Genomic DNA, 25,802 nt, shown 5'->3' on the forward strand with positions numbered 1-25,802 from the left:
CTAGATCTGAAACAATTAGTCCAGTATTTAATTAGTCCATCAGCAGAGAAATGGATGGCTACAGTTTTCAGGTCAGTTTTCGCACAAATGTGATAGATTTTTACCTAGTTTCAGCTTTTGTGATAGCAAACTGAATATCTTTTGGGTTTAGGAGATTTACTGACCAAACGAATACTCGACAAGGACAATAATTATTCGATTTGCAGCTCCAAGTTCAGCTCCGTCACATCTTATTCATGGAGAGGGATTTCAATCTATTTCATCAAAGAGATTTAGATTGTATCTTTCTAAAATATCTTTTTCTTTACAAACGACTGCACAAACAAATGCTACAGCAATATTTTAATAATCTAATCTAATGCATATTTCATCTCCTCAAGGTCACACGAAAGCTTGTTGAGTACACACACGGAGGGGTCATTTATGTGGCCTCTTCCTGTAAATCTCTTCTCTCGCTCTCATTTTATTTTCACAATGAACTGCTCAATAATTCAGGAACATGTTGTAGTGTACATGCCCTGTTCAGGGAACGCTACAGGCTTTTCCGCCATGATCAGAAAGCTGGCGTACACCAGGGATTTGCGAAACAACAGTCGCAGAAACATGAAACAGGAGCGGGAGCATCAAGAAAACAGGGGTGACAAGAGCTTATTAAAATACATTCGACATGACCAAAGACGTTATGCGCTAAATACTGCAAATAGTTATTTGTGAAACCCCAAGGATGATGTTGAGCATGGTGAGAGGGTCAAACATTTCCTTAGCTTTGGTGTTAAAGGGATCTTACCTCCGATATACATCCTCAACCACGAAGGAGTTTCTTTTATTTCCTTTTAAAGAATAATCATGTCGACAATTAGCTTCCTGGTGAGTTGGAAAGTTATCTAACCATTTCTGCATAATTTAGACGATTAGAGGCTTAAATACTCTGTACTCCAGTTCTTCACGGAGATGTTTGCTCTTGACCTAAATTTAAAAATATGTATTGGTGTTCAATGTGATCCGTGTGTGGGCGGTTCTACATATTTTCCTTGGCCCCAAGGCCATTTCATTTCATCAAATTATACAATTTCATCCATCTTTGACTGTATAAGGTGTTGTATTTGAAAGTATTAGACACTCAAAACTGCAAAATTGCTCAACTAACATTTAAGATATGAGCAAAAGCATAAACAACTCATTCAAGCACCTTCTGTTGATTAAACTTTATATACATCATGTCACGCACACACAATACAGAGAGCTGTCCGGTTATCAACAACAGATGGATGAAAGTTTAATAACAATATTGGACATTTAAAAAGAAGAGGTTGTAAAACGGGTCGTGAGGAGATGATGCAGCTCTTCAGCTCATGTTGTGTACTTGTTGTAGTTTTGGAGCGTGTAGGTTGCCACGGTGTCTAACAGCCAACCACGCGTCAGCACTGTAGCTCGTCTAGAGAGACCTGTGGAGGAGATAATAAAGGGCTTTTAAAGGTAGTCCACAAATTACAAAATCACATGCAAGTACACCAAGGACAGCTGAGGCCCTTAACAAGCAACAAATGGGAAGTTGTCTGTTTACAGTTTTTAACTATACCAGTATAAGCAGAGGTGGAAGTTACTAATTACAAAATCTAAATCTACTCAAATTACTGTGATTAACTATGCATTACACCACGTATTCTACATTGTAATTGAGTGCTGAGTACAATTTGAATTAATAGCTAAACCTTTAATGTGCAATTTTGTAGCCAATTAGGCTATCCAATCACAGACGGGGCAATGAAAGCATACATTTGCAACCAGTGAAAGTAGTTACATGCTTAACAAAACATATTAAACACACTTTTTGGTAAAAGACAAATGTATAGCCACTTCAAAAGACAACGCTTAAAAGAAGGTAAAGCTCCTAAGAAGCTAAATCATGGCACAAGGTCACTGCAACCTCAAAATATGGAAGGTAGCAGTGACCTTTGACCTCCAAAATCTAATCAGTTCACCCTCGAGGCCAGGTGGGTGTAAGATATGGGCGTAGATACATAGGTGAAGTGTAGGTTTGTGCTACAACTGAAAAAAATACCTCAATGTTTTCTTGAAATATTGTCCTCACAAGATCGCAGTGACCTTAACCTTTGACCTCAGTTTTTTTCAGTTCTCTGATACTCAGTGGTCGAAAGACAATTGAGAACGATATAGATTCATCACACACGTTTTTAAAAACTGAAACTTAATGGTGGACCAAAAGCAAGCATTTATTGTATTGTATTGAAGCCCATAGAGGCAAGTGAGGAAAAAAAGAAAAAGAAAAAAGGGTGATACCTGTTCTAAGTCTGATCCACATCCTGACCCTGTGTTTATGACTCAGGAACAGGTGAAACAAAGGTTTTGCCGGGAAAATCTTTCAAAGTTCCTTAATTAACTTATTTTTTTCACTTGACTCTCAGGGCTTCCGTACTTCTAGGACCCCAAGTTCCTCTAATTATAAGATAATTAATCTAAAAGCCCTAAAGTTTCACTCTGCCTGCCATGCTCAGATTATGAGGAAATATATTAATTTGGGAACCTACATAGGCCTAAAGGTAAAAACAAAACAAAAACAAAACAAAAAACAGCATAAACAGTAACTCATATTATCATTTTCTTTTCATTAATTTTTGTTTTTATTCTGCTAGAAACATCTGGTGGGCCAAATCAAACCTTATGGCAGGCAAACATTGGCCCTGGTTTGAAAGTATATGTTCTTTCCCCTTTTACCCCGTAATGTTGTAAAATTAATTATTATAACACAAGACACGACCAGTGTTCTCTGAAACATCATTGTGCACGGATATTAACTTCCTACCTACATACTATCAAGAACTTGGCTTTCATCCCCAAATGTTTTAAAGAAATTCTCACTTTTCTACCTTAAATTAGTCTTTCCTTTTGTAATTTATTATTCATCAGCTCATTAATGCTGCATTACTCTGATTTTGTGTCTCACACTTTTCTTATCCTGTGTTTGTGGTTATATAAAAATGTAATTTATGGCGCTGTTAGATTGCTGCTTTTTTTTTTCTTGAATGCAGTGACAATGTTGTTTTTGAAAGGTTAAACACCAACAAATATGGATTGCAGCAGACTATTTTGTTAGATAAAAACAATAAATTATGACTTGAACTTTACAGCACTCTGGAGTTATTAGAATTATTCGGATCGCACGAGTCGGAAACAATCCTACGCAGTCACAACTAGAATCTAATTCTACAAACAGTATAATACGAATAACAAACGTGTATCCTAATCTTTATCTGCAAATGTGCAAAAAATAAACCGGTCTTCAACTTTGCTTTTCATCACAGATCAGGCACATTTTGTAAAATAAGCAGCATGTTCCTTTAAGTAATAACCTGAACTGACATGTCCAGAATATCAGTCTTGTAACACACGATCTGGAGAGCGTGCGCTTACACTCACACTTTCCATTACATCAGAGGGATGGCTGAGATAAAGTGAGAGATGTGTGTGATTTCAATCAATGGTGCAATAGTAGAGGATAAAGAAAAGGGAGGGTGATGGGCTACTCGATTACCTGGGCTATAAGTGCCAGAGGACGAGGAAGAGGAAAAGCTGCATTAAATATGCAGTGGTGCAAATTAGGATGCCAGGAGAGCGAGGGGAAGGGGGTGCTCAGAGTCGCTTGCTCTCTTCTCTGTTTCTAACTGTCAGCTCTCCTCTCACAATGGCAGCTTCTCTCTTCTGTGGCCAACTTGTTTTGACATTTCCCCATTCGCTCCAATCTGACATTTTCTCTTGGCCATTTCTCTGCTGCTTAACTTCTTTCACACTCGCTTTCCCAGCGAGTCACTCCCCTCACTCTTGTTGGGAACCTGTCTCATTTCAGTGGCAGCGGCTGCCATTTCACCGAGCTGTCACTGTCCGATAGGTCCTCCCACAGGTGCGAACGCATTCGAGTCCAGGTACTAATGGGCGGGTAGTGTATGCTTGTGCATCCGTTCATGCAGCGTGTTCAGATGGAAATTTGACTTTAAACAATGTTTCAGTCACCGATACAGTAAACTGTTATTTGGTTTACCTGTTATGTAACAAATTAAATGACTTCACACACAATTCCTGTTTGACTCTCCACATGCCTATGCTTGTGCCAGACCTTATCCCACGGGGGAAGCCAAGTAGCATTGTGTAATCACTTTGTGTGTGTGTGTGTGTGTGTGTGTGAATGCGGGAGAGATTGAATAAGAGTAACTACAGGACAGAACGTGCTATAAAGTAGCAGGTGAAAACTGTATTTATTTTCAGGTAAGACTCACTGCTGTATGTGGACGATGACGACTCTGATCCAGGCTGAACGATGACCAGCTGATGAGACTTCTGTGCAACAAAAACATATAAATTATGCCCAATTACAATTACAAAATTAGCAATAAGTAGCATATATATACTTATGGCCAGCCAAACTGGAAGGAAATGATATTTTCACCCCTGTCTGTCAGATTATCAATTAGCAACATTGCAAACTTGATGGCTTTAGGATGGTTGAGTAAGCTGTGGTTGAAATGTGACATTTGTGAAACACTACATCCATGCGCCATTTTCAAAAATAAAATTAAACCCAGGAGACAAATGACAGGCATCGACTGTTATGGGGGCTGTGAAGTGAGCCTGTGAGTCAAAGAACTGATCAGTGGGGAGCCAGGCGCTTTACTGACTGTCACATAATCCCAGCAGGTAACAGTTTAACTATTTTGCTTGTGAGTCACAGAAATCTGATGTGAATCACAATCATTAAAACTAAAAGATATTATAAAAAGGGAATGTACTTTGAGTTAAATGCTCAAAAAAAAACAGCTAACAATGTTTGGAGGAGGCATAATGTTCGCAATGTTCACTATGTTAGTTCAGCATGTTGTGTGGGAGAGTGGGGTGACACAAATCTCATTGTTTGGTCCATGAACTGCTCCTAGATGGCGCCTGAATTCCCACTGCCAGATTAGTAGCATGATGTTGTTTGAGGCACCGAGCAACATAATAGAGACTCACGGTAATATGGTGGACCTCTGAATGTTGTACATTTGGCTTTTTTGGCCTATATGACAGTCCAGGCTGCTGCGTTTTTCTTTTGTTGTTGTTGTTTTTTATATATGGCAACTCCTGTGGTTGTGCACCCCTGCAGCCTGAGCATGCAACCCACACTCAAAATGAATGGGAGGTATGTTTTTATTTTGCTACAACGCCTGATTTGGTCTGAATGAGACTTTTAAGTAATGTAGATGCTAATGGGAATGCCATTCATTTTGCAAGCCTTTGTTCATAAACCACAGTATGAGACAAAGTGCTGCTAGCATGGCTAAAAACCATAATCAGTAAGAGAAAAAAAAAAGAGAAAGGAAATATCCTATTTTGTTAATCCCTCACCTGCACGCTCTCAAACATCACTGATCTGATTTTAAAACAATTATCCATGTATGACATGTGAATGCAGCACGACACAGTAACTGCCCCTTTTTTTCAATTATTTTTGAAGTGGGAGAGTCAGGACACTCTTACCTGTTTACTGTCGAGCAGAAGAGGATCTCTGACTACAGCTGCTCCGCAGAGCTCCACCATCCACTCCATTTCATCTAAAATAAACACACACAGAAAAGTTGGCTGTGAGTGTTGACTGTTTTTTGGAAACACGTTTGATAAAGTCTCCTCGGTCACACCTAATGTAATTCTCTCTACCTTCACTCCTTTGACCCCGGGGGGATACTGAGCAGACTCATTTCAAGCTCAGACTTCCTTTGATCGTAGGGATGGAAAACAGGTCAATACTTAAGTCTCCACTCCAATCGATACGTGCATCTCACTCAATCAGTCAGCAAACATTCAACTGTTCATATTTTTACATTTCATATCAGACACCAGACTCGCCTTCAGAAAATCTGAATCAACAGCTTCCACTGCTTGTTGCCTTAAACATGATACGTCAGGAAAACAACATGCCGTGTTTGCTGTAGGCAACCTCATCGTTTAACATACACAAACGTGAGCAATTAAATAATGGATGGTCGAGCTGAAGAAAACAGACTGCATCCTCGTGTTTGTGCCACGTACAAGAAAGTCTTTAAAACTCCTCACGCTAGCTAGCAGATGTCGACCCATTAGCAAAGCTCCATCGATCCAGCAGACAGCGGGAGGATGCTGCAGGAGCACTTTAAGAGCCCCAGGAAGAAGGAAACCAAAGAATGCTGCCTTGTGGGTTTTTGAGCAATATGACCCCTGAGACCTTCACCCATGATCTATCTGTCAGTTCATTCATGTTGGGAAGAGTAAAGCAAAAACGGACGTTGTAAGAATGGCAGCCGGACTCCCCTCGGACTTGAACTTGGAGGTCATTAAACCATTAAAGCCACATTTGCTCCATTTCTATAGGCTGAGAGCAAGAAAAGCACTTCAGCCCTTTTCTTCATTCAGGCAGCAAACTGACGCCATAGCAACTGCTGTGCAATATGACAACACCACACCAAAAATATCACACAACTCTTCAGTCCGTGTTCAATCCACCCACACTCTGGAGCCACTTGTCATTGTTCTCCGGCGCTGAAATAACAAGGGTTAAAAAACAGCACGGGTTTCCAGCTGTGTCAGTCAAAACCTGCGTGAGCTACTTTAACTTCACCTTTTTATTGTTATTGTTCTCCTCTTTAAAGCAAGGCGGGTGTCTATCGGAGTCATGCAGGACACTGACATCAATAAAACCGAATAAGTGGGGTTGAGAAAAGCCATTTTTGACTGAGAGGACAGAACAGTGCAAACAGCACGACGGCAGCTGGGAAAAAAAGCAACATTTCCAGCGAAATAACAACTTAGGGGGCTTTTTTTGCAGCCTTTTCTTTGGGAGCATGTGCAAATGAACGTGTAAAAATCTGTCTGTAATCATGCCATTACTGAGGTGGTGCAATCCCTGTGGTGTTTGAGTGCTGTGTTTCACAGACAAACAAAAAAACAAACTGGACTGAGCTTGTGGTAGACAGAAAATGTAAGTAATTACAGATAGATAGCGTACGACAGATTCTTTATATCCGACTATATCGAAGCCTAATGAGCGGTCTTGGCTAGTTTCTCATTGCAAACATTATATTATGTTTTCTCTCCGACAGTGAAACTTCAGAAGAACTAGACGGCAATTTTCTTTTAACTAAAAGAAAAATAAATATTGAAAGTTGCAAGTTATTCATCACCTTGTCAAAAGTCTGCATTTCACACACCTCCCTAGACGTCTCGGTGTTGCCATTTGCAGATCTCAACAAATAGCATATGCCACATGCTGGCAGACAATTGAAACAGAGGGGCAAAAAAATAATTTAATTAACTCAACTCACTGCAAAGAAGCTCTCTGCTAAGCATGTAAAGATGAGCAGTTTGTGAGATCAATATCTTTACTACATGGTGACTTCAGTGCACAAGGGAGTAATGTACAGGTATTGCAACGCATTTGCAAAGTGGACTAGGATTTTCTGATTCTTCTCATTGTGAGGTAAATAGTGGCTGCACAGCGTAATGGCTGTAGAAAAATGACACCATTCACGTATCCGCAAGGCAGGACTTTGAGGGCTTTAGAAGTGTTTGCTAAGTGCGCCCATAATTCCTGCAAGGTATCGTGGGGTCAGGAATAAGGTGGATAGATTGGCTCCCCATCAGCCTTGCTTTCACTACACTCTTTCGTCTGCAACACGGGCTGGATTTCTCCCAGAAAAATGAAGGCAGAAAGGAAGCGCATCTGTCATTGCACAACCCAAACAGGAAGAGGCAATGTTCTCCCCGGTTGCTTTCCACAAGCAAAGGTGATGCCCGCTGATGGAGGAGGCAAAGAAGGTGAAGAGGGAGAGTGACAGAAACCGAATCAAGCTCTAAATGTCTCATGAAACACATATTTTGGTCACAACTTTTTAAAGGAAAAGTTCAAAATCTTTAACTTTTTTGCAGTTAGACAGAGGATCTGTGTGTACAAAAGCTAGCCTCGCTCTGCCTAAAAGGGTTACACAATCTGTCTTTTGGGACCTCTTGAAGATATACAAATGTATTGAAGTATTTCTTGGCGCACTGACTTCCTGGATTCTCCACTGGTTGCCTGGCAACCTCACGATGACGGCTAGACTCGACTCTGCATCAGTGTGAGATGACCAGTGCGAGATGACTCGCAACTAGAAAGCAAATAAGCAGATTTTGCCAAATGTCAAACAATTTCTTTTTGATTTCATTTTCAATTTCCTTCCATTTAACTCTCAAATATCAATGACATCACCCTCGAAGCTTCAGTATTGGGTGGACTGTTCTGGATAGTGCTAAAGAGAGAGAATACAGGTAGAGATGCTGACAAAACACTGTCATACCTTAACTATTAGTTACACTTCTCAGTAGTTCCCTGATCCACTTTGCATGTTACTTGGTTTCGTAGTACAAAGAAAACGATTTTTCAAGAGTTCTACTCGCACATGTCGTGCTGCTGATGTGATTTACCTGTAGTCATGTCTGTAAAAGCTCCTTGGAAGCAGATCTTGTAGCCCTTCATGAGCAGCTGAAGAGAAAAGATAGAGAAAAAGCGAAGATAAAATAATCTACTGAGAGATGTCTGCACATTCTCCACAGTCGAGCAAATTAATTTAATCAGTGAATTTAACTTTTGGACAGCGTTCAATAATACTGTATTAGCTGGGTATCAATCTGAACTCCTCTGTCTGAAAGGTTACACTGGTGGGGCTGAAACATTTCACCGAGCACATCTCGCACTTTATAACGGGCATTCCTCACTTATTGTGTGAAAAAAAACCTACCTGGCTCATTTTTTGCTCTCGCTGTAATACTGTAATTCAGAGATGAGTCGAAGCGAAAAAAAAGCAAAGAGAGCCACCTTCACCGAGGTAATACCATGCTTTAAGCACACAAAGAAAAACGACGTGCCCGACGCCAGGGACACATTGTTTTATTGCACTCTGAGTCAATGAGCTTGCTTGAAATGGGAATGTAAAATTGTTTCCTTGAACTATGGAAACTCACATCAGAGGTCCCATATACTGTGTGTGGATTGGATGGTAGTGTTGGGAAGATTAATGTCCGAGCTGCTGGAGAGAGAAATACTAATTTCTCACTCCTCCCTGTCCGTCCATAATGATCATTAGCCAGAGGTGCTTGGTGAGATGAAAAAGTGTTTCTGTTACAGATTTTTAATTTAGACAACACCTAATGTCCTTCAGGAGGTATTAAAGTGTGTGATGTGATAACGTGCAAACCCTACACACACACACATACACTGACTGACCTCCTGGGCATCAACATTCTGGTGACAGACTGCGAGTCTTGGCACTTCGTTTCATCTGTTAGTGTGTTTGTCACAGCGGTGCAGGTGACAGAAAGAGAGTATGAACAGGACAATCTGTCTGGCTCCATCAAAGTGCTGGCGATGTGTTGAAGCCTCTTAAATAAGCCTGAAATTACTAGCTAATTCAATTAGCGGAGGTTCTTCAAAGGCAGCGATACGGCCAACATGACATCGAGCCGTTTCTAATTTTCCCCCTCACTGGCAACAGAGCCGGTCCTGCTGGCCTTACACCAAGGGGAAAATTACAATTAGCTTTTTACAACAGGGCCTCGGCTAAGAGGCTGCTGCAATAGGAAGAAACAGGTTCAAGTGCTGTTTGTTGTTGCGAAAATGTATTTGATTTTCTTCACATCGCTGTCGGAAAACTTTGATTTTTTTTTTTTTACAGACTCAGATTATTCTTTGTGGTCGGACGTTGTGCTTTCACTAACAAAACGGATGGCGATAATTGCCAATAATAGAAACAGTTAATGTGGTGATTTGTGTTTTTCTTTCCTTCTTTCTCCTGAAAGGTTTCTGTGTCGACTGCTTTACAAACGCGTTTGTCCCATCTAATACAGGAAAGAAAAGTTAAAAGGAACTTTTAAGTTCTGTGTTTTACAAATCCAGCACATCATCGGCCAACAGTTGAGGTGATCTGTATCTTGTTATAAAAGTTTTAGTATTTTTCAATTGTAGCTTTTCTGATGTGATTTTAACAAATGCTGCTGATGTTTTTTCAATGTCACAGCCATCTCTCCTATCAGAGCCCATGGCTAGCCTTGCCTAGCAATGCCATCCCGCAATATATTTTCTAAGCTTATTAAGGTTGCCACTCAGACGCAGCCATGAACTCTTTCTGTGTCTGATTGAGTTGGGAAGCACTGCAGATGGTAAGAGCAAGCAGCTAAATCTAGAATAATAACACTTGGAAGTTGGTTTGTACAAGGTCCCTGACAAACAAGTTTTATGCATTTGAAAATAAAATAAAATGAAATGAATAGCTACAAAGATTCAGAAACTATTTCTTGTATTTCGGAGAAGCTCTGAACCACATCGTGATGTTAGTGTTTGCTGATCGGTTCAGTACTTCGCTTGACTGAATAAATTATTGAGTGATGCTTTTTGTTTAAAGTTATAAAAACAGGGCTTAAGGATGATATTTTTCTGAACTTAAACTTAATTTTTTTGACAACTTACCCATGGATATTCAATATTATAGATATATACTTGAAAAAACAACAATTTATTTCACTTGGCTATATTTATAATTAATAAAAAATGTATCTAGCAGATTTTTCACGGGCTTGTGAGGTAAAATCTTGTAGCTAAAATTTAACCTTCAAGGTAGATCACTAACTTCCAACAGGAAAAACACAGATAGCAGATAAAACATTATAGCTACCGGTAAAAGAAGTTCATTTAGATCAAATAAATGTGAACAACCATGCTGTTCAGCGTGAAAGAGACTCACATCATTGTCTTCAGTGGTCCGAGCTCTCATGGGGCCCTGGTGGCTGGATCCATTCACCACGTCACCTCGTACCTCAAAGAGACTCTGTTGGAAAACAACGTAAAATCACTCCAGTATATGTGTATTAAGTGCATTAACCTCAATCCCAATGGTATAAAGCCGTTGCTGTTGCTATTAGCTTATAATTAAGTGAAGCAATTGTTCACTCTCATCTGATAAAAGGACTGCTGACAGACAGCTACCATTATTTGATTTATTTCAAGGGTCAAATGGCTCTAAAGAGTTTACTGCACATTCTTCAGTTTGACAGAGTTCATTTTAATAATTGTTTGGAGTCCATCTCTACCTACACTATGTGATGCATAAGATATACTCATAAATTTGTGTGGGTGATGGAGAAATAGTTTGAAATTAATGGGGATATTAAACAAAACTTGGCAAAGGATCATACATGCATTGCATCAAACCAGATGCCGGGATTGTTAAAGCAAATGGATGACAAATAATTTATGAGGTACCCCAGCGAACCACATGGAGATATTCATCATGCAGCCTTAATTCAACATTGAGACATCCAGAGAAGTAAGAGAAAATCACCAGCGCGCAAATTCAAAGAGCCCACGGGCAAGCATACCTCATCTAAGACTTTCTTTTGTTTGAAGCACTCTGAAATCCCTGCGGAGAGGAAATAAGAACAACAAAAAAAAAAACTTATGAGCTTATTGTCAAAAGAACAAACAAACTGTTCTGGTGGCCACTGGATTATGTAACACTCCTTTTACTCCCCCCTCGTCATGCTGCTTTGTGTTTAGAGTAATTGGTGAGAACTTGTCAGTGACGGAGGCTGACAATTAAGTAAGTTGGGACTTACACTGGGAGCTCACAACCCACTTTCTGCCTGCGATGCCGAGGAAGTACTTCAGCGTGCGCTCACACACCAGTTGTTCATCTGACGGAGAAGGAAGAACGAATGAAGATGTGTGAAAAGATGTGTAAGATGTGCACGTTAACACATGGCACTATGGCATGTAGAAGCAAACAGGCAACATGTGTAAGAAAAGAACAGCTGTATGCTATTAGATGATGCTGAAAGCTTTAATGTGATGCAAAATAAAACACAATGTATGGCTATAACCACGGCTCACTCTTCCCAGAAATTACTTTTTTTACTATGTTATCATTTATGCTACTTAAATTTTTATTTTACAGGTTTATCCAGGTGATAGAGGACAAGTCTGGCATTTGGCTGCAATGGCTGCAATGCAATCCTTGGGGGTAACAGCTTATTAAAACGTATGTTATGGTTGTTGGCAATAAGCAGTGCAAAATGGCTCGCTAGCGCCCCCTAAAGGGAAGCCCCTATAGATAATTTTACCTAGACATTTGAAATTTTGTACACGTGTATCGTACCTACACCTACAAAAAAGACCGTCACCATTACCTACACCCAAGAGGAAGTCGACGATTTTGAATTTAGTGCTAATTTTTGGTGATTTTCAAGCGTTGTGCTTTAATGAACTCCTCCTAGCTTTAACATAATTTATTCAGGGCAATCTTAAAACCTCTGTGACTAAAAGGTTATCAAAGACTTGAGTTTTTCATTCAAAGGAGTGGCCGTGGCGGGGAGCTGTATGCTGTAACACACCAACAACCTTTACTGTGATGATGTGAGTGTCTCCCCAAATGTTAGAACGGTTGCTTTAAAGTTGCATGTACCACAAATGATAAAATTGATGCTCATGATATGACAAGAAAGATCAAAAGAAACACGCTGAGTTACATTTAAATTAGCATTTTATCAGACGGATGAATACAAAGAATAGCAGAAAAAATGTCAAGAACGTCTCTGTAGAAATCGACTTTTGAATAGCAGCATTTTCACCACTCAAAATGACTGAATAATTCTATTAAAGTGCAGACGGTTTAGTAGCAAACACTAGAACAGTGAATACCTTCACAGGCACAATCATGGTTGATCAGCAGTGTCAGGGGTCATTCTTCCTTTAAAAAGTAAATTATCCATTGATTTGCATACCAGGCGAAAGTCAAGTGCACGTTATTGACGACCCTCAGACACAACTCCATTTCATATGATTATTATTTTCTGCTAATGGTTAGAATGGGACACCTCCTGCTCCCTATTCTAACCTTTCACCTTAAAAGATGAAGAGGCTCAGCGTTCCCATTTTTCCGTTACCCGGGAAACAGCCGCCGTAAAAAAAAAAAGGCTTCTTTAAACAGTGACAGTTAATATGGTGCTTTGGAGACAGCGAGCTCTGAAATTAAAAATAATCTATCAGAGAGGGTAATTAGCAACAAGCGGATGAATGGAGGAGAGAGTGAGTGGGTGAGGAGAGAGACAGAGAGAGCTTATCTCTGACGAGCGCTTTAAAAAGACGCACAAAACAAGCTGTAAGTACGTGTGAAAAGGAAAATGTACTTCTGGAAATGCAAATGTTGCTGCTGAAGAAAATATTTGAAAAACAGGGCTTAGAAAGATTCAAGGTGGACTTTTCAATTGCTGGTTTAATTGCTCATGTGTATCAAACATTAATTAAAGTCCATAGGATCAACTCAACACTTACACTCATCAGAGCCTGCATGCTTACCTGTGTGCATTATGACATGGGTGACCTCTGCCGTCACCTGGGAGACCACACGGGCACCAACTCGCTTGGCAAACTTCTTCACAAGTATCTATGGTGGACAAAATCTGATTGGTTAATGTATCCTACAAAGAAAAGCGCAAGATAAACGCGTTAATTGGCTGAATGGGCACCTGTTCATTGGGTCCTAATCCAGATGACACCAGCACCATCATTGCTTTACTTCTCTCTCTAGGAGGAGTGTTATTTTCTTTGTCTTCTTGCCCATCTGACGGTGAAACATTACTCTTTAATGTCTTGGCTGCTGAACTTGAACTAAGTGTCTTGGAGGCTGCTGTGCCTTTTACACTTGGCCCCGTGTGTGTGGAGTGCTGCGCTGCTGAAGAGAGAGGAAGAGAAAACAAACAAAGGAAGAGAAAGAGTCATCAACAGTTAGACAGAACTTAATCTGATCTGAGCCAAATGTCTTTGAAAACAGAGACATTTTTTGGTTACCCGTCACACAGAGCTCAACCTTCATTCACTGCACATTCAGGCTTCCAAGCACAAAACAAAAAACTTAAACTCTTCAATAAAGAGCTATTATCCAGTGTTGACAGGTGCAATATAGACGCCCATATCAGAATCCTTCTGGAGAAATGTGAAATAACCAGATTATGTTTATAAAAAATAATGTCTCAAAATGTTTTTCCTGCATGTGTCACATTCTTTCCAACTCGGCACCAGCAGCCTTACCCATCTCTGCCATGCTGCCGTGCTTTGACGCACCAGGCTGTGTGACCGCATTTCTGTCAGATGGTTTCATGTTGGGCTCTTCTGGAACAGCTTTCCTGCAAAACAGACGATAATTTTTGAAAAACACTGACGGTAATGAGACAACATGCTGTTCTGCAGGACATCGTTATAATTATTGGGAAAGATCAGAGGATTTATTTTGCAGGTGCACAATTGCTATGAAGTGCCCCTGTTGTCTTCAGTATTTTGTTCATGCTGGAGATGATGGAAGTCCTATTTGTGAATTTGTTTCATCTAACCAACAAATAGGACACTTGTCTCTTAAAAAATATTGCACAGAATAACATCCAACAGTTAAATAAAAGGGTTACTAAATGGTAAGGAGTGTTGATTCCCTCCAGTACAGTGGGGGAGGAAGTATTTTGATCTTTTACTTTGGTGAAAGTAGCAATACCACAAAGTAAAACTACTCAATTACAAGTAAAAGTCCTGCATTCATAATTGTAATGGTGCAAAATGTACTCAAAGTATGACAGGTAACACTACTCAGTTTGCCGGAGAATTACCCCGTCAGTGTTTTATTATTCTGTATTGTATTACTGAAACTTAAGCATATTATTTTTGCATGAGTTAGAACTTAATTGAACTATTCTATATAAAGTTTGGTAGTTAATTTTTATGACAATCTACTATATTTTATTTCAAGTTAATATTAAAGCAACGTTATGTAGTAATCGGCATTTTGTGTGATTTGGCGCCCCCCACAGTTTGAGTGCAACACCACTGTTGTAAATACAAATCCCAGGTCTTTAACAATTTGTCAGACGTAATGTACGCGCTAACAAAAACATTGAAAACTTGCATGTTGAAGTAAACATGTATGTAACGCTGTGATCCTACCATCTCACTGAAGTTACATAGTGCAGAAACAGGTGATGGGGGACGAGTGGCTGAGACAGAGACACCATTCACCCTATTATAAGACACTGAACCATCATATGATTTTGAAGCTGTTAGTTTAAGGTAAATGAGTTGCATAATGTTGCTTTATGCGGTTCTCTCTCTAAAATGTCGTTAAGTCTAAATAATATGTGATTGGGACACTCAAGTAAAGGACGGTACCTGCAAAGATTGTACATAAACCAACATTAGCAGATACTTAGATGCTCTGTGGTGTTCTGATTGGTCTGTACTGCGGCCATACTCACTTGTTGCTTCTCCCCTTGTGAGCGACAGAGATAATCGAGAATATTACACTGTGTGGCGGTAAGAACCTGGGCTGTCTCGTCTGTATATTTAGGGTCATTACACTGCTCTATGCTCCCAAAGATGAATCGCGGCACTTTGATGGTCACTGTTTCATTACTCTGACTGCGCTTTGAAGTTGTATGAAGTAGGAAGATGTAAATGTTGCATCAGAACTCAGTATTGACAGAGGTTCAATATCCAATTACTCATGTGCTTTGTTATCAGTATATTACAAGCTATTTTATAGCTCATAAAGTTTGGGAAGGTCTCTTCCTTTGTTTCCTTTAGGGCTCAATTCTTCACTCAAAAACTCCTGAAATACTGACAACTGGCAGCGAGCCTGCATTTAAATTACCTGCACCAAAGCGATAATAGCTCACTGAAAACTTGTCATCTATTCCAATGCCAACCATTCTTTCCCATTTCACCAGTGCGCTTGTGGAGCTTTTTTTAATTTAGAACTTGTATAGCTAAGGCCTTCTGTGTTTTCATCTACTGTCTTTTTCCATCTCTCCCTCTCTCTTGCCTGGAGGACGGCACTTAGAACCCTGCGAGGCGAGAGGTTGGGGGGAAGCAGTCAAGCGGTGGAGATAAATTACTGTGGCAACACAAGTTTCCCTCTAAGTGCTCTAAATGACATATAAGATGCAGTCGGTAATGACTTTTTTATTCTACACAGCATAAGCAGATTCTGGGTTCATTAGTGAGATTATCCGCCTGTCCTCTTGAGATGCATCACCCTCTGAGAACCACACTAGCAACACACACACAAAAAAAAACCACAGAGACAGAGACACACGCTAACTTTCTCCTTCAGTTACAGACTGAAAGAGACCAATTACATGCCATTTGCTCCAGTTATTGTTCTGCCTAATATGGCTGTATTGAAATATAGCTCCATTTAAAATATATTAAAAATGTATACAAGCCTCCGAGGAGAGAAATACAATGCACCGAGGCAGATATTATTTCATTAGCTTTGTTATTGAAGTCAGGTTGGACTTTAAGGATTCTCACAGCAGATAATGGGCCAGTTAAAAAAGAAAAAATAGTTCTGCTAGGCAGACTGGCTGTTATCTCCTGTTTTTAATCTTTATGGGTGTAGGTTCCTGTATGACGGCAGGATTTTAAATTGTTATCAATCTTTTCATCACTCTGAAAGTGAAGTATATTTCCCAAAATGTCTTTACGTTGCTTTAGTTAGTGTTTTGCCTAGGTTTGTGGGAAAAAACATGCAACATGTGGGACAATCATTATTACCAATCTGTGTATAAAAAGATGGAAAAGCTAGTGCAGATAATAAATAAACAAATAACATAGAGACAATAGGGTTGGGCTGATGGACGCTGGCTAACAGTCGACTGCAATGTTGTGTACCATTGTGATTTAAAAGGAGGTGTCCCCTCGGAGTTGCTGGCTTTGGTGACATGTGGAAGAGAAAATGAAGTAGTTTCATGCTGCTCAATGCACTAAATTTAGGCCTTTATGTCCTGTTCATTATTGCTGTGGTTTGCTAATGAGCACACGCTACCTCAAACTACCTCAAATTCAGATACACTGTGTGTTTCTGAATTTGCTAAATAAGTCCACTGGGGAACAGCTACAACCATTAAATCTGGGAAAAAATCTTCTGGTTTGTTTTGATGCTCTCCACATTGATTTTTCATTCGTTTTGTGGTGACTAGAATTGCTTGAGTGCTGTGCCTAAGCCTTCTAATGACATGGCTTTAGTTACATGTTTTTTATGGGCACTGACAATTACCACGAATACAAAACCAATGCCCATCAGAGACCATATTATCAAATTTATAAATACACAGAAAAGTCCATTTCAATAATGAACAGTTGCCACTTAGAACCAGTTCCTGAGAATCACTTATCCGCGATATCATCAGCTCCTCTAATTATTTCCTGCAAGCTGCACAAACAATGACTTAATGTTTCGGCACAAGCTTTCATGTTAGACAGGCTGTGTGTATTCCTGGTTTGACCATGCTTGTATATGACGCCTGACAGTTTAGTCAGTATTTCCGCAACAGAGGTTTAAGCACTGAAGCTAAGCTAAAGCACACATGTGTATGGGGGCATCTCTGCAGAACTCAAAATCTTAACAAGTATAACTGTCTGATTTTCAGAAAAAATATCTCATTACACTTTATATAAGATGCACTCACTGAGAAAGTAACATTTCAGCGAGATATAGAGACTTGTTTTTCACTTGCTCCATTGGCAGATTTTTGTTTTTACTTATGACAAACATGAAACACCTTGTGTTTTTTTTTTAACTTATTTTCGAAGTGGTCTTTTTTCAATGTGTGCTATTTTGCACTTTTTTCCTGCTAAAAAATACTGTTCTTCAGTGTTTATCGCCTACTCAAAATTCATTCACAGACCATCAACTCTTTCCTCAATAAACATTGTGGTTCAAGTAGTAATAAATGACTTCTTTGCCATAATAATAAATAAATCATGACCAAAAATCAATATATACAGTCCATGAAAAGATGAGTAATAACCTGATGATTATTTCATATATTTTCTTTCACTATATCATATCAGGGGAGAGAAAAATGTACTAAAAGTCCAATAAAAGTCCACACTGCCATAGATTACTTACCTGTCTGAACCTGTGTCCTGTTCACACTGGAGGGGTCGGTGAGCGTCTGGGCCTGAGGATACAAAACAATCACCAGCTCTAAATAGTTTGACTAAAAACAAAGACTTCAGTTTGGGGTCACTGAGATGTGATTAATGATACTTAGAAAATAACACAAAGGTAGAAAGAGTATCTTTGCTTTGATCTGCACGTCTGCAAATGCTTATTTTGTCCAAAAGCCCAAAAGCCCAAAAATACTCAAGATAATAAAATCAGCATTATTCACTTTAGAGAACCAGTGGATTTTTGGCATTTTTGCACATAAGGATCTATTAATCGACTAATCGTGTCTGCTCACCCGTGATTTTGCTGCTCTGGTTTGTTTTTGAGGGGACTTCTTTTGCTGGACTCCCCTCTTTTTCCTGGAGCACCTCTGTCACCAGAGCCATCAACTTCTCCAACCTCACCAGCTCCTTCTGCATCTCTATCTTTTGCTGAAAGAGAATGAAACAAATTAAGTAGAACATCTTAGATTTACACGGGTGTTTAACAAAATATAAGGCAGGTGAGAGGAAAAGGAAAGACTCAATGCAACATTTGCGCAACAAAAACAATAAAGTGACAGACACTAGCTGCACATTTGGTGTCCTGCGCTGATGTATGAAAACAATAACAACTGTCAATAAGTGAGGAGGAACCCAGACTACGATAGTCATTACTGGAAGGGAATGGGCACTTTTTCAGCCAGACAGCACTTAGTGAGGAGAATACATGGTTGAATAAAAAGGTGATTATCTAATATTTAATAAGTGACAGCAGCTTTTTCAACTGGTGCTGATTTGGAAGAAGAGAGTCAATTGGTTTAGCTGTGTGTTTCAATGCTTCACTGGACTAGTACTTTAAATGTCATCCTTTTATCTGTGCGAGAGCACTGATTATGTATACAGACCCACAAACTAGGCAGCACAATAACACCAAACCTCAGATGTAAGTAATCCCAGGCCCCTTTCTAAACCCCAGGGTGTGAAACTTGAACTCGGCAGTCAAATACAGTCGACAGATAAAAGTGAGTGCGCTGGAAGATGGATGAGGTAGAAAACAAGAATCATCTCCTAGGCGGCATTTCCTCTAACGTAAATGAAATGCAATTTAGAAAGCTGCTGAGGGGGACATTTTTTACCGAGCGAGGTAGTCTGTCATCTAGGAGCTGACAGTTTGGTTTGGGAGAGTGTGTTGGCTGCCCTCTCTGGGGCGTAATGTGACAGTGCATCACTGAGAGTACAATGCAGCCAGGTGATGCTGAAGTAAATAGACAGACTTAAACATTTCTGTGTTCGAATTAATGGAATCTCTATATCACTCTGTCAAGAACTTCAGGATGTTGATGCACTGGATTAGATGTTATTTTCTAAAAGAGAGGGTGTATTTATCCAGGTGTGAATAAAGAACAAGTACTTGCAAACATAATGATCTTTACCTGGGTAACAAGGACTTCACTAGAAAATTGTGACGATTCCAAAGAAATGCCTGGGTCATTTACTGCGACATCACCTACAGAGAAGAAATGATCAAAGAAAGATGCATTTTTTTCCCCTCACACAGACACACAAATCTTAACAGCAGGAAACAAGAGTAAGCACATCTATGCAACATTACTAACAAAAGAGAAGACCTGTTGTTTTGCTTAAGCCATTAAATTAATAACCAACTATTTCAAAAATTGATAATCATTACCGCCTTGCAGTTGTATGTCTCCATGCACCAATCAAGTTGCTGTTCCTGAATTATAGCATTGAATAATGAGCAGTAATGGTCATAATTATCATATGAATAGTCGAGTAATGGCCCAAAATCGGTTTTTTTAAGGTCACAGTGACCTTTCCACACCAAAATCAGTGTCAGTGGATTCAGTTAATCCTTGAGTCCAGGTGGACATTTGTGCTATTTTTGAAGAAATTCCTCAAGGTGTCAAGATTTCAGCTCCTAAAATGTAAATATTTTATGTCTTCTAACACAGTACAATGATTTTCTTTGGGTTGTGGACAAAGCAAGACATTTGAGGACATCACCTCAGGCGTTAGGAAACAATAATCAACATTTTTATCAATTTTCTGACATTCAAGGAACAAACAATTAATGACGAAAATGATCAAAATAATTGTTAGTTGTTAATTTCGGTAACTGAGAATCAACTTACATTCATCTGGTGTGCCGAACAAGTCCACAGACGCTTGGCTGGAATTAACAAAGTCAGGGCTGGGACAGGCTGGTGGGCGACTCAACTGCACTCCTCCGCCAGCTCCAAGACCCTTACATCTGTGCGCTTCATTTGACTTTCCCCTATCCTGGGCCATTGCAGCAGGAGGAGGAGCTGATGTGCCGAAAATTTCAGTCAGAGTTGGTAAGTCCTCTCCGCTGCAAGCTGACGAATCTGATGAAGACTCAATCCGCTGCGCCCTCGTCCTCTTCCTGGGCATGGTCTTGATGGAGGATTGGGCGCTGAGCTCTCCGCTACCATGGCTGGATGACTTTGCTTCATCAACAATCTGTATGACTGGTATTCCAAGACCATCAGGAGTTAAAGAGGATTCTGTGTTCAAGATTTGTTCAGTGTTGTTGGCCGCTGTAACGCTCTCTCGTTCCTCCTCGCTCATTGGACAATACAGCCGTTTTGGTTCATTTAGTTCCTCGTGTTCAACAGCCGTGAAATGGAGCCCAGAATCTACCACTTGAGGCACAACAGAAAGATAAGGGCTTTCTATTTCACGTTTTGACACTTTATTAGGAGTAAGGGGGCTACTAATGCTTCTCCTGGAGACCCCGTTACCACCAGTGTTGTCCTGACCTGAACAACTGCTTTCGGGGATCGAAGCCTCTACGACGACTTGATCCGTTTTCTCAACGACTGTTTTTCTTCTCAGTCTGGGTGAGATAGAAGGGGAGATGAAATCACTGCCAGACAAGTTTTCATGGTCTCTTAATGCCTCTTTGGTTGTGATTTCAGACATCTGTGTGTGCATCTGATTTTTTCCCAATTCAACTTGCTTGTTCGCCTCTGATTCAGCACGCTGAAAGTTTTCTTGGTCTGAACTACGGCTTCTTTTCACATTCGGGCCGCCAAGATGGAAGGATTTTCTTTTAGTGGCTTTGAAGCTCCTGAGCAGTTGCTCAGTGTCCAGCTCACTGTCGTTCTTGTCCTCCTCATTTTCTATTCCAGCACATTTAATCTCGCAAGCTGAAGTCTCCAACTGGATATGGTTTGGATTGTCACTTTCAGGTGTTGGATCTACTGCAGCTGCTTCAGCTGGGCTTATAGAGCTCGGGACCACAGGGACATAAGACGCAGGACTCGCTTCAGACAAAGTGTCAGGATTTGGCACTTCAGCAATGGACTCTTTTGCATTTTCTTTTGGTCCCAAATAAGATGTTCTCTCACTAGACTCCATGTTTTCTATTCCTCCTAAATCTTCATCATAAATACATCCATTTCTTTCTGGCACCTTTGGCACGTTTTCATCCTTTGATGATGCCGTATTAACCAGTGTTCGACCTTTAGTGCACTCAGATTGCTCTGCAACCTTGCTGACTTTTTTGGGTCCACTGGTTTTCAAGTTTGCTTTCTTGTGACCTTCCTGGACTTCCTCAGTGAAGACCTGAAGTCGTCTACTTCTCCTGGTGCTCCTTTTGACATTTATATCTTGGTCTTCGCTGCTAGGGTAATTCTCAATATGAACTTGAACCTCTTCTGACCTTGGTCGGGTCTTAGGACTGGTTTCTCCATTTTGAACTTCAACCAGAACAAGGGGTTTTGTCACTCTCACAGACTTGCCCTTTTCTGACCTTCTGTTTTTACCTTTCCTTTTGTCAATCTTCTTTTGTTCTGTGCTTTCTGACTTTGCCTTAGTTTGCTCCAGAAGATCACTGTCAACCTGTTGCTGAGTGTTTCGCATCCTTTTCATTGACTTTCTTTCTGGCTGTCCAATATCAGACACAGCACAGGGAACCTCCTCTTTGTCATTATTTTTGTCACTTTCTGGCAAGTTGGTCAAGTCTTCCTCATATTTGTCGACATCATTTCCCCCCATGACCTCCATCTGTTCTGCTTCTTTCAAAATGTCACTGCTGGTGTCCTTTACTTCTTCTATCATTTGTTGCTCTTCCTCTACATCGCTGTCACTTTTATCTTCAGAGCTTGTTTTCATGCTAAAATCCGGTGTTGTTGTTCTTGCTTTAGTTTTTTCTGGTTTGACAAAAACATCAACAGGAGAGACGCTCCTGTTCTTTCTTCGCTCTCGTTTGTAGACGGCCCCGAACACCTGCTCTTCAAGGGCTTTAGCACGATCCTCCCTTCTAGGATACACAATGCTATTGTTTTGCCTGACATCTATTGTTGAATCAGAAGAACAGCTGTCAGAGTCTTCTGTGTCTTCGTCGTGTTTCTCCAACTCGAGACTTCCTTCAGTTGGAACTTTCATTAACCACTCAGCAACTTTCTCTAGACTTTTCTTCTGTTTTTGGTCAAGAATCTTGTCAGGCTCCAAATCCTTTTTCCGTTTCTTCCTTGAGGACTTTCTTAAAGGGTGGTGCTCGGTCTCGTCTGGAATTAATAATGGATGAAGTGAGGATTCCTCCAATCCGGAAACTCTCATTTTGCTTCTAGTTTTGCGTGTTGATGTTGCCTTTTCCACAATATCTGACATTTCTGTTTCCAGTGGTTTCAAATTATCTGTAGAGCTGGGCATTTTCTTGTCAGATGTTGGTGGAGCCTCCCCGAGGCCACTGTCCAGGCCTTCATTTTCTGTCGTCAAAGGACTTGTGTCTTCAAGCCCCATAAGTCTTGCAAATCCATTCTGGGCTAAAAAAGGAACGGGCAAATGAGAAATAATTAACCTTTTGGGAGACAAGACACCTTTGAAATGCATAATGTGTACCATCGGCTATTACCTCTTGTGCCATCTATCACTGCAAACTTTGGCTAACTTTTTAAACAAAAGCAAATCTGACAATTAATTAGAGGTGAAAACAGGCACCATACAAGGCCTTAAGATTTTACCTGCTACAGTCGAGGAACAAGACTTTGGAAGATCATCATCGTCAACATTTTCCACGTTGTCATGGTCAGTGCAAGGTTTATCTCCAGATGACATCTCATCACAGTGTTTAGTAGCTTCAGCATCTATAACTCTTAATACAGAAAAGAAGAGGTGAAAATAAAAGATGAGCTAATACTGAGAATAAATTAGCATTTGGGTTATTTTTTAATAATAATGCTCAAATGTCTTACCCTGATTGTCGTTTTTGCTGTGCCAGTCCAGTTAAGACTGAAAACATAAAGGTAATGTTATTAGATACAGTACATTTTACAAAGCCATTTTAAAAAGTCCATGATGTAGTCTTACAGTTTGTCCCAGTGTCATGTTCATATGCCTGTATCATGTCCTGCAGTCCTCCGACAAGTCTCTGAAACCCAGGACTCTCCTGTAAGCTCCTGTATAAGTAAGTAATACACATGTGTAATGTTAATGGAGTGACAACTGTATAATTGTACGTTGATCACTGTCTTATCATTGATTTTGTCCAACCTTTTGGTTATCTTGGCTTTACACACAGGACAGTTGGCCCTGTTTTGTTTGGTGTTTTCCAAAAGTTTCATCATACAAAATCTGTTGAAAAAGGAAAACACACATATTGTTTTTTCCCCATAAAAAGATATTAAAATATCTATTTCTTTAACTAAATGAGGCGTTATTAAATGTTACTTACTTGCAAAACTGATGGTCACACTTAGTAGATACAGGTGTATCCATTAAATCCAAGCTACAGGTGAAAGAAATTATGTAGTAAGTACAGAGCACGGCAGTTTTAAAAACTTTTAGTAGATTTTGCTTATTTAACTAACACCTACCATATTGGACACTGTAGAGTCTCCCAAAGGACTGAAATCCCCTTTTTAACATCTGTGGCTATTGGGGTGTTCATGGTGATCTTTAAAAGCTGCAAATGAAAAATCAAAGATCACACAGAGGCTGTAAACAACACAATGTTTTCAAGACTAACTGCCAATATTAGACAAACCTATACAGTATAAATACAGTGTTACTACATGTGTTACTAGAGAAACTGGGTTTTGGATGGTATCTAGCTTATAGGTAATAAAACTTAATTGGCTGATGGGGAGTGTAGCGGCAAGGATACAGTGTGGAAGCAGGTAAACTGTTTTTCATCCAAAGTTAAAATGCTAACTGCAGCTTTGCTTAGTCTCTTTTCGATACCTGTGTTGTGTCTAAGCTGACAAAACAAAATATTAACTTAGATTAGATTTCTCAAAAATTTCTAAAATTAAATGGCAGCTGAAAATTACAAAGTTACACTTCAGTTATCACACACAGGACTCTAATGTTACAGGCATTAAAGGTGCACTATGTAGTTTTGGGGCTGAAATTTAAATCAGAAGAGAAAGATCTTCATCTATTTATGCTTAAACAACTAAATAAACAAACTCACATAAACAAACTGAGCTTAAAAGGACAACACACTTTCATACTGTTTTACTTTTTTATATTTGGCGGACCCTGCCACCTTTCTAGCTTCAAACAGTGTTGTGGGAACCTTATTTTCCTCTGAGAACAGATTGTTTATTCAGTTATGGGAAAAAATAATATTTCTGAGTTTGTACCATTACCTCATTAATATTGAAAAATATTAAAATTCTGATCCCAAAACTACAAAGTGCCCCTTTAACTGGACAGCAGGGTTTATGCCACTGGACAAATAGTGAAATATATAGATTATTGCTGGTCCTTTAGTTACAGTTATGTAATACTTCCCATGGCTTATATATAGTAATTTATTATATTTAGTCAACAATATCTTCATTATCGCAAAAGCCTGGTTGTGGTCCTATAAGCGTATCTGTGGATAACGTTATAACATTAGTTGTGTCTTCTGACAGTCACTGGAAATACAATAACAGTAAACTCACAAACAGTAAACACGTGATGAAACATATATGCAACATCAGACAGAAATAACAGTCAGTGGCAATATTGGCAACGTATATTGTAAAGTCGTAAAACACAGTTCAGTGTTGGTGTTTGGTGTTAGTTTGTTAGATATCGAGCTTGTTTGCTAGCTAGCTGCTGGGATTTGTTGTGGGAGGTTACACAACTAACTAACATGGCACCTCCTGACTTTCTGACTTCTTCTGAGATTCTGACAATCGACACAAATACGTCGATTTAACGACACGTAAGCTAAAGAGTGAATAAAAGTTCCTTCAATTCCATTCGGTTATTGTAAAAAGGAAATATTTCCACCTTAATTTACCTTGTTTTCTTCCAGTTGGGTGGTATCAACACAGGCACCATCCGCTTCAGTTTTCCCGCAATATCGTCTTCTTCTGTTGTTGTTTAACGGCGGTTTGGATCTAATGTCACAGCGCCCCCTACAGGCCGGGGGCCTTTACACACTGCACATTTGGACCAAATATACTTCATTTCTGTTAATTGTTTTGTTTACTGATTTTTGCACTGAAGTAACAATACGTTTAAATGTAAGATGGGCAGAAGATACAAGAAAATAAAGATCAAGAGTAAAATAGAGTAGAGTGTAAAGTATATTTTAAAACAGTACAGGTGTTTTGTCATTTTAAATTGAATGTATGTTTCATAGGCAACCAAAGTTTTATTAGCCTGTGGATTTTAGCTTGTGTATAGTGCGGAAATGCTTAAAAAGAACTACATACTCTGTATGTAAAAACAGCGCTCTGTCCAAGTTCTTCTTGTCAGCTGACAAAGTACTGCAAAACCCCCCAAAATGTAA

At 39.7% G+C, this 25,802-nt stretch overlaps 1 protein-coding gene across 3 annotated transcripts; it reads right to left on the reverse strand.

Annotated features, from left to right (window-relative positions):
• Nucleotides 1-1,133: 1,133 nt before the first annotated feature.
• On the reverse strand, nucleotides 1,134-25,383 carry LOC311251045 (uncharacterized protein). Of its 3 annotated transcripts, none has more exons than XM_084343320.1 (21): nucleotides 25,308-25,383; nucleotides 23,887-23,975; nucleotides 23,745-23,798; nucleotides 23,564-23,644; nucleotides 23,381-23,469; nucleotides 23,266-23,302; nucleotides 23,035-23,165; nucleotides 20,179-22,836; nucleotides 19,459-19,532; nucleotides 18,340-18,475; nucleotides 18,003-18,054; nucleotides 14,138-14,232; nucleotides 13,576-13,778; nucleotides 13,406-13,493; nucleotides 11,668-11,745; nucleotides 11,431-11,471; nucleotides 10,797-10,880; nucleotides 8,485-8,542; nucleotides 5,530-5,603; nucleotides 4,293-4,353; nucleotides 1,134-1,445 (listed from the first exon to the last, which is right to left on the reverse strand). In XM_084343320.1, exons 2-21 carry the CDS (start codon nucleotides 23,958-23,960, stop codon nucleotides 1,351-1,353), a joined length of 4,263 nt encoding a protein of 1,420 aa, XP_084199446.1. In that variant the 5' UTR covers nucleotides 23,961-23,975; nucleotides 25,308-25,383; the 3' UTR covers nucleotides 1,134-1,350. The 3 variants fall into 3 exon arrangements, with proteins under 3 accessions (XP_084199446.1, XP_084199444.1, XP_084199445.1); XM_084343318.1 differs by having other exon boundaries at nucleotides 13,576-13,781; XM_084343319.1 differs by having other exon boundaries at nucleotides 13,576-13,781; nucleotides 25,298-25,336.
• Nucleotides 25,384-25,802: the final 419 nt, after the last annotated feature.

Source organism: Pagrus pagrus, assembly GCF_965226575.1.
Source record: "Pagrus pagrus genome assembly, chromosome: 21".
NCBI classification, from domain to species: domain Eukaryota; kingdom Metazoa; phylum Chordata; class Actinopteri; order Spariformes; family Sparidae; genus Pagrus; species Pagrus pagrus.